Consider the following 14057-nt stretch of genomic DNA (forward strand, 5'->3'; position numbering starts at 1 on the left):
GTGAGGAAAGAAAAGATGATTTATGGCTAAGTTGGAAAAGGAATTTAGACATGAAGGTACTATTTTTGATCTCTGTTAACTGCCAGTGTGGCTTTAAAATAAATTGCATTTCTGTGCTTTCTGAAAAAGGCTGTGATTGAGAGACTTTAACTTAAAAGTGGCTTGGTTTTTCCAACTTACATCTCTAGGTCTAGTAAGACAGAATATTATTCTTTGTAAGCCTGCTTTCTTCTGTGTTTCTAGACAATAATAGCTAGCTGCATCATTACTGCATCATCCAGTGTGTCAGAAGCACTGTGACTGAAAGCATCTCTTTACACTCATTTTTCAGCTCTGTTTGAAGAATTTTGTTGTTTCTTATGTTTGGGTTTTTTTGTTTGTTTTATTGTTTCTGATATTTACTTCAGCTCTATGAAAGCCTATTGAAAACTGAGATTTGCAATTATAAAATATTTTAAAAGAGGGAGGGATCTTAGTAGTCTTGTTACAGATAAAAATTGTATGTCACAAAACCATGGCATCTAGAAGCTACATGAGGGATTGTAGGCTAAGAAGCTACGTGTGCCTCCAGCAGTCAATAAGGATCTGTCTTTGGCCGTTGCCAAAGAAAATGTAGCAGTGCAAATATGCCTTTTGTCAGATCCAGTGTGGCCAGGTTTATAATAACATGAAGCTGTTTTCTCCTAGGCTGCTGCCCACCAACTAATGTGAAATTATTTCTGCAGGTTTTCCGTTAATTTTTATGCCCAAAATGTGTTTTGATATATTGGCATAAGTAAAATAACTTAGAATAACGAACAAATATAAATATCTCTTCTTTTAATCCAGCTTTCATCAAAAAAAGGCTTAATAGAACAGGAAATTGTTATGTAGGAAAACCACATCACTTGCAGTTTTGACACATGAGAATGGAAATCCTGAGCCCTTACACAACTCTGTATAATTACTTAGCATGCGCAACTACTGTTCAAAAACTTACCAAGTAACAGTGAGAAGCAGTTTGGGTTTTGTTGTGTTTTTTGGGTTCTTTTTTCATGGTGGAAGGGGAAGCTAAAGCAAAACAAGATTAAAACTAGGGATTAATTCAGTTTTCTGCATGAGTACTTAAACTTTTGACTTGGTTAGTTCCCACTGTTTTACTGGATGGTGGCAATTTTTTTTGTGTGCTGTTTGTAACATTCACAATACCCCAAAAATGTTTCCTGGAGTGGGTTTTTATCTCTTCAGCATGTCTGTGAGCTATAGGAACTTTGTACAGATATGTAACATCTCTGTGAATTTTAGAGGGTGTTATTCTTTCTGTGGCCTTTTTTTTTAAAAAAAAAAACACAAAAAAAACCCCAAAAAACCAAACCAAAACGCCCTGATATGCCACCGTGGTTGCTCTGATCATCCAACTGAGGTGAAAAAGAGAAAATTAGAGTCAGTGGTGAGTGAAAAATGTGAGATGCAGCTTGAAGTGAGGCCTGAGTGATGTGACTGCAGCTCATGATGATGAATACAGGGCAGCAGCAGTAGCTGCAGAACACTTAAGTACTCAAAGGTTGTTCTTCTGAAATGAACCTTGGTAGACTTTACCAGTACCCTGAATTATGAGAATGTGCTAAATAGGGTCCTAGGGATGTCGACAAGTGCTTTTTTTGTCAGTGAAATTATGTGCTTCTTGTCCATAGGTTGACCTATGTTTACTATATAACCTGGGGTATTTACCTTGTGTTGAATAGGCTTTCATTTTCAGGGATTCAAGATTTTCCCTGTCCTATTCTTTGAGTATTTAAGCAGTGATGTTTTGAGTAGGTCTGTAAGCACTACTGAATGTCTCAAAATACTATATTTGTCTTAGTTTAACAATGAGTGGATGATGCTTATACCCCTGGAAATTTGCTGTGTGAAGGGGTGCTTTCCAGGAGAGATATTTTGGCTCAGTTGCAATGCCAGCTGTGGTTCTTGTGGGGAAAGCCTAAATCTTGCTTGTTTAAAAGTGTGCAGAAGCTAGACAGCGTCATGGGGGGTGGGAGTAAGAACATTACTTGTGCCAGTGAGTGATAGTTATGGAGCATGTATTTGGCACATTTAATGGGTTTTGGGGATACCACAATACTGAGATGAATTTCATTATGCCAGGTACTCCTACTGGATGTTACATGTCAAAAGTACACAGACTTGCAAGAGAGAAGCTTAATGAGCAGCAGGGAAGGACAGCAGAAAGCCTGCTGGCTGACCACAGAGCTGTACTACACAAGGGCAACTGCAGCTGCACCCTGAGGCAGGGGCTGGCTGAAGCAGGCTTAAAAAAAGTACAGTAATGCTTTGTCAGAGTTTGTGTACTGTGTTATGGTCCTGTCGTGCTTCTTGAATAAGAAATACTTGGCCCATATTGTATTGTCAGTTAGTGGTTAACAGGTCTTGTGAATTTCAACAGAGACTATTGACTTTTAGGACTTGCCTGTTAGTTAGAGTAAGGTGAAACTTAATTTCCCTAGAGTCAAATGTGACTTCTTATCTTAAAGCAGTGCAGTATACCAACTGAAATAAGTTGGTTACAGGTCTCATACAATGTGTGTATATGTGTAATATTAGTATGTATTGAGAATAGCTCAGTTGTCCTACGTTTGATGGAGTAGAAAGCAGCCGTAGATTTATTAGAAGGAGGAGACAAAGGGGACTTTTTAGGAGGGTGTGTGTCACTTGCACAGTACCCAGGGAAACCTGTGCTGCCTCTGTCTTAGCTGAGTTCCCAGTATGGGAGTAGAGCAGGTGTGGAGCATATGGCTCCTGTTGGGCAGTGGTGTTCTCTTCCCTGGGAGAGCTTTTGTGGTCTTCTGTAGGACAAGAGAGAATGGCATAAACAGAATTTATCAAAATTCCTATCTACAGCTTCAGATCACCCAAAGAGTGGCTGTGAATGGAATTACATCCAGCTGGTGTCTGGTCACAAGTGGTGTTCCACATGGGTCAGTATTGGGGCCAGTGCTCTTTAAAATTTTAAGTTATCTGGATGAGGGGATCAAGTGCACCCTCAGTAAGTTTGCAGAGGACACTAAGTTGGGGGGGAGTGTTGATCTTCTTGATGGCAGGAAGGCTCTGCAGAGGGGTCTGGACAGGATGGACTGATGGGCCGAGGCCAGTTGTACGAGGTTCAACACGGAGAAGTGCCGGGTCCTGCAGTCAGCAACCCCAGGCAATGCTACAGGCTTGGGGAAGAGCGGCTGGAAAGCTGCCAGGTGGGAAAGGACCTGGGGGTGCTGGTTGATGGCCAGCTGAACATGAGCCAGCGGTGTGCCCAGGTGGCCAAGAAGGCCAACAGCATCCTGGCTTGAACGAGAAATAGTGTGGTCAGCACACCTAGATGATTTTATGTCTTTGGAGGATTTCTTTTGAAAATCGAATCAGTTCAAGAAGCTGCATGATAGTGTCTTAGTGAAATTCCCAGTTTTTGTCTCTGTCCTCTTTCTTTTCTAAGATTGCTTGCCTCATGAGTGCCAATCCTGTATATTTTAATCCAAGCGGAGTGTCTATTCTCTCAATTATTTTCCTGTCTGACTCTCTTCAGGACCCCTCTTGAGGGCAGCGTTGTAGTGGGAGGACTTCTTAGGGAACTTGAATCTAACATACTGTTTGGTTTAAAGTTTTCCTAGGGGAACAAAAGTAGGTAATTGACAAAACTCTCCTAACTAATCCCCCAAAGATCTTCACAATGCATGATGTGGATCGGGTGGAAACTATTTCTTCTAGGACCCTCAAGTGCAATTAGCAGGATCTTGGTAATGTTAGGTGCAGTACAGACTAATGACAGTATCAAGATACAGTTATGTGAACTTGAAGGAACTATTAAAGATGATTGTTACCATTGTGATTCATGATAAATGAATGGGATCTTTAAGGATAATTGTGCTACACAAGGTTTTGTGTGAGGGTTGTTTCTGTTGCTGTGAGGGCTTACGGAATTTGTCAGCCTTTGAAATAGGGTCAGTGCACTGAACACATGAGTGGTGGGAATTCTTGTGCTGTGCAAGACTTGAAAACAGCTGTCTGAGAGCACTGAAGGTCACCTGAGCATGTGCGCTGCCAGCCTTTCCACTGATAGAGCCACTGCGTCTTACTACAGTCAGTGACAGAGGGTCTCCTACTGTGGTGAGAGAAACAAGGCTGTCCTACGTAAGTAATTATCAAAGTATACCTACTTGAAATTATGCCAGAAGGCAAAAATAATATTCATGACATTAGCAGACAGGGGCTTCTCTGGGGGGACAGGGAACTTGTATTTTTTCTCTAGAATGAGGCACTGGCAAAGCCAGCCCTTTCTTTCTGCCCCCACACCACCCCCAAAGTAGCAGTATGTTATTTCTGGGTTTCGGCAGAAGCAGATGGTCAAATACGTCAGATTTGGGGACCATGAGCAGAATACTGTGTCCTTTACATTTTGTATGGCAAGTTTACTGCTGGTTAGTACAGACTGATTGCATTAATTTTAAATGATGTATGGGTTGCAGAAATTCTTTTGATTATATTAAATGTAATACAAATATTCAGATGTTTGTGTCAGTGCATGTTTTCCCGTTTGCTGATGCCAAAGCAGTGCAATGCATCAGCAAGACAAAATATGTTTTGAAGAAGTAATGATCCTTTTTCCTTTGCCTATTAATGCCCTAAATGGCAACAGTCTAAAAAAGTAATTTTGTGCATTTGGCTGGTATTTCAAAAGAATTCAATAAAGGAAAGTTTCAGGAGAACTTATGAACAAAGGGTAGAGATTCAGTGCATCACAGTTCCATGATGCACTTGCTTTAAACCAACCTTCTTTATCTTATTGAGGTTTGTCATCATGTTCCGCTGGATCGTCTCTTGCTGTTGTCAAGGGCCTTTCTCTCTGCAGGCTCTGTTCTATTTATTTCTCTCAGAGGTTTCATTATTCTGCAGGTGGTCTAAATTGTCAGGGGAAGGTTGAAGGTGATTTTTGCCCAACATCCCACTGAGCTTGGTGTAGGCGTGCACATGACGTCTTCCCTGCATTCTGGCACAGTGATTGCTGTTTCTTCTGCTTTATGCTGCTGTTTGTCATGGTTATATTCTAGGGTTTTGCATGCCCTTTGCATTGCATAAAAAATGGCTATTTTTACAGTGGACTTATAGTTAAGGCTTTGTTGTCACATTCTATAAAACTACCTACTTTTGATACCAAAAAAACAGAGACAGAACTCTCTAATACCTGGTTTGGACTGTTAGAAAGCAGACATTGTTTGTTTTTGGCGCCAGATGCACAGGGGATAAGTTCTGCCCAACGTGCATACCAACTTTGTTCACTGTTTATATGGCCAATCTATACATATTTATGACTACAAAAACTACAAGTGTATTCATTACTGTTCCAAGAACTATTTATCATAAATAACTCTTACTACACATGTGTGGCCGAACAGGTTGGGGATCCTCTGGTGGTAGTTTGGGACATCTTCATCCTTTCTTCATCATCTTTGTCATCTTTCTCTTCTTCTCATCCTTTTCATGACCTTCTCTTCCTCTGTCCCTGTTTCAGCACTTTTGGCTTATGTCTCTGTTTTGGACCAGTTCTTATTTTATTAGTAGCTAAACTATACAATACAGTGTTCTACTAGTAACTAAACTACATAATACAGTGTTGTACAGCTCGACAATGTCATGGATATGTTAGTTGCAACGTTTACAGTTAGTTAACCACACTGGTAAAATTCCTCCAGTATCACTAAATCATGCACATTTCCTCATAGAACTGTTGGTGAATATGAAATTTAGCAGTGTAACCAAAAGGTGCTTTGCCGTTCATGATGTTTTATCTTTGCTTGCTAATAATTTTTTCCTAGCTTTAGGACTCCTTTAAGAATGAAATGATCTGATTACATACGTTGTTGCTTTGTCTAGAAGCGTCAGTTATGTGGGGCTTTGCTGTGACAGTGTGTTTAAGGATGACTTGTTTTCTTACTGCATCTTATAGATGTGTGTTCTAGGTATTTTCTGTGAATCATGGCAATTTTTTTAGTAAATAATACTTTAATACCTTGTGTAGCAAACTCTATTTGGGGCTATATGCACTTCAGTGTTCTGTGGGTGCTGACTTTTTACAAAAATAGTAAGTCCTATTGGTTTAGATTATGCATTATAATAACCTTTTTATTTATTTTCTATCTAGTAGCTGCAGTCATGAAGCAGGATGCTTTTGTGAAAGATGTTGTTTGCAACCTGCTGTGACAGGTTACAGTACAAGGTGACAAACTAAAGGCACTCTTGATATTCACAGCGCTCCAAATTCAGTTATGTTGTTTATCATAACGGTTATTCAGCATCTTCATCTGCTGAAATAATTTCTGTTTCTATAAAAGTAACTCAAAGTAAGCAAAATTTGTGCCAGAGACAACTGAAAGTCCATCGTACTGTTATTTGTTATGAATCAGATATTCCTGATTTATGAATGCTTCATGAGTTTGAACCTTGCATTCTATGGGTATTGTAGTCTTTTTATGACAGAGGATAAACAATTTGTGTTTCTTGTTGTGAAATGTATTTAAATATTTTTCTCAGGCTTTTGATTTTATGTTTTGTCCCCCTGCCAAACAGGAAATAATAGAAAAATATTTTAAAGAAGAGATAGAAGCTGATGACAAAAATGTTAACGTGTATTGACATAATTTTATTTTGGGCGCTTTGTGTCTTACCTGATGCATATTATTTTTTTTTTTTTGAAAGCAGCATGATAAGGCCTACTTGAAAGGTTTTAAAAGGTGTCAATACCCCTTTATTTCTTTATTTTATTGAATATCTTGGAGTTTTCTGAAAGTCAGAGAAGGAGAAACAACAGACACTTGCTTGATTGAAAGAGATACATAGCTGTTTGCTTATTTCTAGTGTTCTCTTCAAAATAATTGAAAGTAGATCTGAAAAGAAAAGGAGCTCGCGCCGAAGATCTGCAAATGTAAATCCTGTTCAAGACAAAATAAAAGCTTTTCTGCAGTCTTCTTGGAGAACTTAAGTTGTTTCTGTCAATCAGAAACGCTATCTAGGCTTGTTGTAGTTAAGTGCTGCATAAATAGGGAGTACAAACAAATTGGCACGGATTCATACTGATCTGATCTGCTTTTGAGTATACTTTGAACACAAACTACTCACTGAATTGTGTTCTGTAGTGCTTTTTTCTATATAAATGTTACGCTACTAGCCCGTACTTACTAAGCTCATTGCATTTTTAAACTCTTATGCTCAATCTTAAGCAAAGTAATACATTGCCTAAATCACACATTTCAGATGCAAGGTAAGAAATGTCTGCTCTGTAGGAATTCAGAGCTTATTCTGAAAAATGAGTTTGTTTTTATTGTTACTACCAGACAAGGGCTTGGATTCCTTTGCCTTATTTAAGAAAAATCATATATTTTCAAATTGCTATTCTGTAATGAAATTGTTCTAAATGTATGTATTGTGGTATAATGCATTTCAAATATTCCCTTCCAAGCTTCTAGGCTTCTTTCTGATATTAATTGAAAAGTAAGTTTCAATCAGAACTATATTTATAAGTTAAATGTTCCTGAATCCAGAAAGTAATCATTAGCTACCTGCAAAATGGGATGGCAGTAAAAGGGCAATTCAGCAGTTAACTGAAAATCTCTAAACCGTTTGCTTGTAATACAGGCAGTAGTGTCTGAAGAGATCTGAACTATTTTATGTTAAATAGGGTATAAATTGCAAAGGCTTGTTTTCTGTTTTGACAAAAAATTAATATTGAACAATAACATTAGGTTATCTTTTGCATGGGGAATTGGTGGATACTCCTCACAGTTTACTTAGAGCTGCCAGAAGTGCCCCTGAGTGTTAGTTTACCTCTCACGGAAAATTTGCTTAGGTAGTCTCTACTAATGACTAGTGCAAACTAGCAATTGTGGTTTTAGTTCAAGCTATACTTTTTCTCAGTGTCTCCCATGGCCCTTAACTGGTTTGTTTTGCTTCTTCCAAGGCTGTAGTTGGTGCAAGTTGAAGAAGCAAGGCAGAGTCTAGCATTCTCATAACAATAATACAACAAAACAATAAGATTATGACAAAATTTTGATGGAGAAATAATTTGTTATTTACCCGATTATTCAGACAATTCTTATCCCTAGTGGCCTGAAGTAGAAAAGAAGGGATTTGTTTTTTAACTTTCTTCTAAACGTGGTGGTTAATGGCGAGAAAAAGAATTAATTTTTATACAGGTATCATCAGTCTGAATGGTGTGAAAACTCCTGCAAGAGCAGCCTCTTTATTGGATCTTGTAGCTAATGTATTTAAGAATTGTCCACTGTCCTATGGAGTTTTATTGATATATTTTTTTTATAATATTGAACATTATCACTGTCACAATGAAGGCCAGATGATGTACTTAGCACCTGTATGTTACACACACATCACAAATGTGAGAAACTGCATACAAAAAAATGTATTAAATGAAATAAACAGAAAGAACTGGAAAGTCTGCAGATTGTAAGAGTATAATGCTTAAAATTATAATCGATATGTAAACTTCAAGATTTTTGCTGAAATTAATGGATTGTATTAATTGGACTTTTCTAATGGCTTTCTTCTTCCATAGGCACGAGCTTTAACACCTCAGACAGCAGAAACAGATGCAATAAGATTTTTGGTTGGAACACAGTCTCTTAGATATGATAATCAGGTAATTTTTCTGTCAAATGTCATTTGCAATTTTTTCCTTTTTTTTAAACATTGTTCCGATATCATTTCTTTGCCTTCTTCCTTGTGTTGAATTTGAATTTTTAAGTGATAGTCAAGTTGAAGACTTCTGTGAGTAGAATGTGAAGATATTGCTAAGGTGTTGGTGAAAGCAAGCTGTGTGTATTTTCTGAAAATTAAATTACTCTTTAAATTGTATGACTAAATCATGTTAGTTTAGAAAAGGAACTGCCATACTTGTGTTAATTTAAATCTATAGATTCTCTGGAGCTACATTTAAACCACAGAAGAGATGCAGAGTAAACCAAAAGTCTTTAAGCCATGATTGCTTCAAATGGGACTCATGGTACTTGCACAGCTCTGTGTATGTGAAGCTTCATAAACTGGATTTTTCATTATAATTATTGGCAATCAGTTATGTCTTTCTGATCATGGATTTAACAACAAACTAAAGTTTGAGTGACTTTTGTGGCTTGTCTTGTATTGGGCTGTTTCTCCTGCAGTTGAGAGTACAATACTTCTAATTTTAGTGACTAAATTCTAGTAAATACTTTCATACTGAAAGAAGATATTTAGGCCAGAGGAATTAGCAAGCTGCACCAAGTGCAGGTGGCAAGGCTTTGGTAGCAGGGGGCTGCAGTGGTGGCTTTTGTGAGAAGGGGCCAGGGGCTGCCTGTGCCAGACACTGCTGTTTCCAGTGAACCTGGCGCAAGGCACAGCTGAGCCAGTAGCCTGGTGGCACCTCTGTGATTAAAAAAGGGGAGAAAATGCTGGCTGGAAGGTGGAGGAGGGAACAAAAAGACACAGACAGCAGTAAGACCAAGGTCAAGAGGAAAAGGAGATGATCCATGGTGCAGCAAATAATCCATGGCAACCTGTGGAGCATCTGCACCTGAGCAGGTAGATGTTGCTGAATGAACTGTGGCCCACAAAGACCCCGTGCTGGAGCAGAGGACAAGTGAGATGGAAAGAGCATCAGAGAGAAAACGCTATCTAGTGACCATAACCACCACTGCCTTGCACCCCCCTGTGCTGCTTGAAGGGGGTAGAGGAGTCTGGAGTGAAGTTAGGCCTGGGAAAGGCAGGGGAGAAGGTTCTCATTTAAGGTTTGTCTTTTTCTTTCCCACTATCCAAATTACTAATGAAATTTTAATTGGCAATTACTTAATTTACCCAAGTGAAGACTGTTTTGCCCGCAACAGTAGTTGGTAAGTGATCTCCCTGTCTTTAGGTTGGCCAAAGAGTTTTCTCAATCCTATTCTCATTGTCCCCCCCTGTCCTGCCTGGGGGAAGTGGCTGGGTGAGAGTCTGGCTGTTGGCCAAAGCTAACAACTACCGCAGAAGCATCTAGAAATACAGTCACTGACTTTTCTGAAACTGTTCTGTAATGGACTGCACAAAAGAAACTTGGAACCATAGCTCTGGGAGTTGTGAGCTGTCAATTCTCAGTGAGGTCTTGAGTTTCTTACTCAACGATAATACTGGATGACACTGAAGGAAAAAAAAAATCTTCAAAGACATAAGGGGGGTGAGTATTCAGTTTCTTTACGTTTCAGGTAATATTTGTGAGACCAGTAACAAAAGAAAGTGGCAGACAAACTTAGTTAAAAATAAATACACATGATTATGGTTTTGATTGTGCTGTCTCAAATGTTCTTCAGACATTTGGTTATAGTGTGGTGTTCTGCTGTGATTTCTATGGTGGTTTTACTACTTGGTTCAACTGATTAAATCCTGGTGCAAAATTGTAGTTGGAAAAGTTGGAAAAGAATTCTCACGAATTGATATCCTGCAGATCTTCAATAATTTAAATGTTCTGATTTAGGTAAGTTGATTGGGCATGTACTATATATTTCAGGAATATTTGCACATTTCAGCTTCATTGAGTATGCTTTTCTTTTTCCAGTTAGAACATTGTATTATGTTCCAGAATAACATTAATAGAAATGCAGAACACTTCCTAGTGCATTAACAAATGTTTGGGGGTTACTGGCCTTTAGCTGTGCCTCAGGCCATCGGCTCCTCTCAGCTAGTTGCTAATCCCCAAGAAGTGCCCTAGGCCTCAAGTCATTATTGCTTAATTCAGCACTAGATTTTCTAGATTTGATGAAAAACTTAACTTACAAGCCTGTAGTGATTTAGAGTACTGCACAGTGAGAGGTTTCTTATGCAATGCCATAATGTACAGAATATTCCTTCCCTTCTGGTCATGGACAGGTGTAGTGCCAATGAAAGAGCTACAGCAGTTGTACAGCTGGCATGGTAGAGTCTGCCTCATTGAGACTTACTGCTGTATGACGCAGTTCAGGCATTTGTAGATCTGGTGAAAATATTTTTCTATTTACACTGGTATTTCAATGCAAAGGAAAATGTTTATAAGATTTTTATATTCTGTCAGTATTTGAGATGTTAACATTGTGTAGTACTTGGCATTTGGTCCTCATAACTTGCTGGAAATTAAGTGGTTTCTCTTTGTGCTGTTCTACACAGTATAGTTCTGGAACTTTTGTCCTCGGTACTTTCGTTGTTGCTAAACTATGGGTTTTTTTACTGTTCTTACTTTGATGCATTTACTGTTTGCTTTGGAAACATAAAGGAAGTATATGTTGCTTACTCATTTCTCATCTCTCTCATTCTCAGAACTCTCCAAGTTATTTTCAGTCTTGTGTTTTGGAACATAAAATACTTCCATGGTTTACCTTAATGCATAACATTATATAGGCACAAAGCAGGGCATTGGCTGAACTAAAACAATTTTCCAGTCTCTGCTGTCTGAGAGTGCCTGATGAAAGAAAATAAATTATGGACATTGCATAATTGAAGAAAAAGAGATATTTTGTGTTGAAATTGGTTAGTCTCCCTTAGTAATTTCCTTAGCAATTAGTAATTCCTCCAGATTTTGAGGAGAACTAAATAGTTATTTGTTCTTACTTGAATCTCCCTGCTTACCACTGAATACTTAGACTTCTGTTCAGCACAAACTCTTCCCAGTGTAGTTACAGCAGATCAGTAACTCATTCATTCCATTACTGGTAATAAACCCAGTCACTTCTAGGAGGTGTTTTCCACAAGGATTGTGTTCTGCAAGAGTTAGGATTACATGTATTATTAACTATGACACTACAGACATGCTGGAAAAGTTCTCTGTGTGGACTTTGTTTACTTAAACTTACCGTTTTCTATATCCCTGCCTGTGGTGTCCATGTGCTGCGCTAACCCATCCATGATAAGCTCATTTCTACACTAAAGCAGGAAAAATTAAAAAGATTCAAGAACTGAAAGATAACACACTGCAGAACTGAAGTTTGTCCAGTTCTGTCAGACAATTGTTATAGGTATGTATTTTTTTCTGCAAATATCTGTCTTCATGGCATCATGCTGGTACAGTACTTGGTACTAGTATATTTTTCACTATTCCATATGATGAATACAATTTATCATGTATTCAAATCAACATGATTAAGATCCTTAATAGAGAAACACTGGGGGAACTTCTGCAGTTCTTCGTTAAGCTGATCAGCTTTTTTCTGGTAGTGTGGTGTTTAGTGTAGTTGTAAAAGTTGTCATTTTTCAACTCAAAAGGGTATAAACAATACCCTTGCATAAGAATTAAGTTTCGTATTTCTTAAAAGTATCAGTCTGGATCTTTAATCAGTTAACTGTGTTTAAGCAGTTCCCAGCTATCCATGGTGTCAGCTGAAGCGGAAACGTAACAGCAGACGATAAATGGGTTATCTGTGCCTTCAAAGGGCTTCAGGAGGGGTAAAGAGCACTTCCTTGGCTTATGTGTTGAGTGACCCTCTTAACTAAATCCCATTTACTAGTCACATACATTCTCTACCCACACTAACCAGGTTATGTAGTTTGCCTTCATGAACCTGGGTTGAGCTGCTAAAGGAGAAACTCCAGTGACTGCAATGGAAGGTTGCCTTCCCCCTGCTCGCTAGGTGAAAACGAGCACATTGAGCAGGTTTGATTGTGCCTTACATGGTAAACTAAAATAACTTTTAATTTTTAAACTATGTCAGATAGTCACATATTTAACACTGTTTCTCTGTGAAATACCCAATGTACCTGATGCAGTAAATTGAGAGATCCCCTTCATTCTGTTACGCTAAAGCCAATTATCACTATTTTGCTGTGTAAAAATAACAACAGGAGTTAATCTTCCTGCCATGGGTCTGTCGAAAATATTTTACCTTAGAGTTGCGAATAAATTACAAGCACGGAACTGAAAGGTAAAGAATAGCAAAGTAGCTGTTTGAATTGTCAGATGGAGATGTAAGTTTATTCAGAAGACCAAAATGTATCTGATAAGAGCAGCACAGAAGGCTGAATAGATGATGTCTTTCAGTTTTTATTTTAAAAACATGTTAAAACAACAGAGAGCAAGGGATGGGGTTAAACTGATATTTAATGATGAACAAGGGCTTTCTGCATAGAGAGAAGTTCTTGAATTGGGATACAGGGACTTGATCAAAGAGGGGATGTACAGAAGGCAAAATTGAAGTGAAACTATAGATAGATTTGTTACTCTGGAGACTTTTGAAAGGCAGGAGGGTCAGTTTTTAAGTTGGGCAGCAAGACGGATCTGCAGTTGTTGGGGTAGATGGATAGTGTCCTGATCTCTGGGTAGATTTCTAGGTTAAGGGCAACAAATTAAGTCTGATAAGACAACTTGCTAATTAAATGCAGGGGTGTTTAGATGCCTCAGATGACAGGATGGAAGAACAATACAGGTGATGAGTGTCCAGCATTATATCTGAAGGAGAAGTTGCTGATGGCAGTGTTTGGACCAGAAAGAAAAAAGTAACCTGTAAACTTAGCTCTTAAAAAAAAAAATAATTAAAAAAATGTAATATTAACAATTTAGACTGAGACCTATTTAGCAGCTTCTGTATTTTAAGAACATTTTCTGTATATAATGTGTAGCTAAGATTTTTACAGTGATTCAGTAGTTAATTCAGTACACTTAATTATTTTTAACTATTATTTATTTAATTATCATTGGATGTCTTTTTTTTTTTTCTCATCTTCATTGTTCACCCAACTTTGCTAATGAATTTTTAATGAGCATACAGTTCTGGAAAATTTGTAAGTTTACAAGAATTTATTTGTTCACTGTTAAGCTTAGTGAAATTATTCCCGTGAGTCAAGTTACTTCTGTATATTGTGCCAGACTAGAATCTTTTGCAGTTCTTCTATTTGAGGCATTTATAGAAAATACCTAACTAAAAACAGAGAGGAAAAATGAGAGTAACACAGACCTATTTGAAAAAAACCCCAACCCAACAGCAACACCCAAACAAAAAACCTTCAACAAAAATCAAAATCACAAAACTCAAACTTCGCTGTGTTTTAAATAT

The 14057-nt window shown here is 38.0% G+C and overlaps 1 protein-coding gene across 2 annotated transcripts in view; it reads left to right on the forward strand.

The window, feature by feature from the left end:
• EIPR1 (EARP complex and GARP complex interacting protein 1) overlaps positions 1 to 14057 on the forward strand; it is an 89162-nt gene that overhangs the window by 1686 nt on the left and 73419 nt on the right. For both annotated transcript variants that reach the window (XM_055810252.1, XM_005238200.4), the window contains exon 2: positions 8591 to 8674. In XM_055810252.1, the coding sequence (XP_055666227.1) occupies positions 8591 to 8674 (84 nt within the window). The remainder of the gene's footprint in view (positions 1 to 8590; positions 8675 to 14057) is intronic.

This window comes from Falco peregrinus, chromosome 7, assembly GCF_023634155.1.
Source record: "Falco peregrinus isolate bFalPer1 chromosome 7, bFalPer1.pri, whole genome shotgun sequence".
Lineage (NCBI taxonomy): Eukaryota > Metazoa > Chordata > Aves > Falconiformes > Falconidae > Falco > Falco peregrinus.